Genomic DNA, 2,370 nt, shown 5'->3' with positions numbered 1-2,370 from the left:
GGAGGAGGAGGAGGAAGAAGATACAACAAGATTAAAATATATAACTCTTAATTAGTATGACGCGAAGGAGATTTTTTTTTTAGAAAAAGATAGCGTGGTACCCGTTTTGTTTATTTTTTTAAAAAAATAAATTTAGATAAAAATGTGAAGTAATTAGAATTCGAGCTTGTAATCTCGGGTACCAGCTCTTCCTATCTGATAGAAAAGGATCCCATGATCCTAAACAGATCTTACCAAGGATCATAAATTTCAAATTTGTTTATTTTGCCACTTGCGCTAGAGACGGTCGGTAATGCGAAGAAGATTTAATCAGAAGAAATTGCAAGTAATTAGCAAACCTTGTCTTCCTATTTCAACAACTTCGAAACAACGAGGAGATCATATACTCAATTGTTCAGCACCAAATATATCCCCAAACTACCAAGCACTCTTCTACGTGCACACCCAAGCACTGCAAACACTCAGGGCTGAGCGATAACAGCACAAACAAGGAAAACACTACACACACACACGCACACACACACACACGCACACACAGAAGCTAGCAAGCAAGCGTTGCACAAACAAACCACGTACCCACGACAACTAATTAGCAAACCTATATGTGTGTGCGTATATATATAGGTACAGAAGCTAGCGAATACTTAATTTGTCCTGCGGGCCCAGGACGACGTAACCCTGCACACGCAAAGAAATTAAAGGAGAAGCTACGGAGGAGAGCTCGCTGGGCAGCCGGAAATCACGCATCGCGCACCTCGAAGACGTTTCTGGTCTTTACGACGATGTCGTACATGTTAACCAGCCTGAGCCGGGAGAATTCCCTGGGCAGCGAGATGAGGTGCACCGAGGAGCGCTGGTGGAACTGCAGCAGCTCGGGGTGGTAGTGGTAGCGCTCCCACCCCAGCTCCGCCAGCCTCTGTTCCAGCATCTCGTACGACGTTATGATCTGGCCTGTGGGCACATGTACTAGCACCTTGCGTCGGCCGGCTGCGTCCCCTCCGCCGTGGCTGCTACTACCACGGCCGTCCCCCGAATCGCCTGTACCGCCGGGCCTCCCGACCCGACGCCGGAGGACGCCGTTATCGAACAGCCAAACATCCGACATGAGCGGAATTCTTCGCGAGTTCTAGATATGCTTAACCGAGGTACTCAATTAAGTACGAATGGAGAGCTAGGACAGGTGGGGGAGGAGTATATATAGAGCTAGCGAGAGACCAGCGGCTGTACTGTTATTATAAGTACAATGGCTTTTATAGTCAAAATAGCCCGTTTTCGATAATTAAGCTTGAGAATCCACCATTTATATTATTAAATATAATTTAGAATATTTAAATATTGTAAAATTTAAATTTTATAATTTATTAATATCATACGTCTTATGATCAACGAGTTTTTAAAATTGACATTTTTAACGACAGTTTGTGAGGCATTCTTTAGGTAACAACATAAAAGAATGGAAATTAATTAGTTGATCCTTTAATAAAAAAATTTTTATTCACTGTACATATCAAGATTAATAACTTCGATTTTGATTTTAATGATCCTATCCTATCCCTTATTTTAAGGAGACGGCTATAGCTCGACTTTGACTTTTTATTTTCTATGATCATTTGATGGACTTCAGTATAAATTCAAAAAAAATATAAAATTTAATTTTTAGATACTTTAAATTTAAATTCTCTAAATCATATTTAATAGTATAAATATTCGATTCGAAAGTTATATTATTAAAAATGACCTATAAATACGAAGGTTTTCGTACTTATGAAAATGTATAGTAACTTACGCACGCACAAACATATAGAGGAATATTTCCTTCACAACACATTTTAATTGTAATCTCACAACTTTCCCATCTGAAGACCATAAAATTTACACACGTCTTATGACCTTTTGTTTTAACACTAAAACTCAGAAGGCTTAACTAAATCCTAGAAGGAACAGTGCTTCCTCAGTAATACCTTTCGGTTATAATCTTACATATTCCAAGTTGTAAATTTTATGCTACTCTTATTACTTTTCTTCCTTTTTAGCAGTAAAAATCTAAAACTATTGACCAAATCCTAAGAAATTATCCTAACTCTAGAATAAAGAATTGTATGGTTTTAAACGCAAAATACATTATAGACGTAGCATTTCTCACATACATGCATGTTGACGCATGTATATCGCATAGCAACACATAAGCAGTGTTTTGTTCGGGAACAGAAAGAGAATAAGCTTTGTTCCCTGTTTTGTTCCCAAACGAAAATTTTCGTATCCGAAAACAGTAATTTTCGAATCCCTGGAGTAAGCTGGTATAAGACTAGAACTACTGTTTCACTTTTTTCTCTTAAACAAGCTTGTTCCCAATTGGAATTAAACAAGGTT

General features: G+C 38.3%; 1 protein-coding gene across 1 annotated transcript; it reads right to left on the bottom strand.

Annotated features, from left to right (window-relative positions):
* Positions 320-1,159, bottom strand: LOC109725899 (flowering-promoting factor 1-like protein 3). Its single transcript, XM_020255297.1, has one exon. The coding sequence runs from the start codon at positions 1,103-1,105 to the stop codon at positions 740-742; it is 366 nt and encodes a 121-aa protein (XP_020110886.1). The 5' UTR covers positions 1,106-1,159; the 3' UTR covers positions 320-739.

This window comes from Ananas comosus, linkage group 20, assembly GCF_001540865.1.
Source record: "Ananas comosus cultivar F153 linkage group 20, ASM154086v1, whole genome shotgun sequence".
In the NCBI taxonomy this organism is placed as follows: Eukaryota; Viridiplantae; Streptophyta; class Magnoliopsida; order Poales; family Bromeliaceae; genus Ananas; species Ananas comosus.
This window is presented reverse-complemented; position numbering and strand designations above follow the sequence as displayed.

Excerpts from the sequence above, each read along its gene's own strand:
- LOC109725899 (XM_020255297.1), bottom strand. The coding sequence starts at position 1,105 with ATGTCGGATGTTTGGCTGTTCGATAACGGCGTCCTCCGGCGTCGGGTC.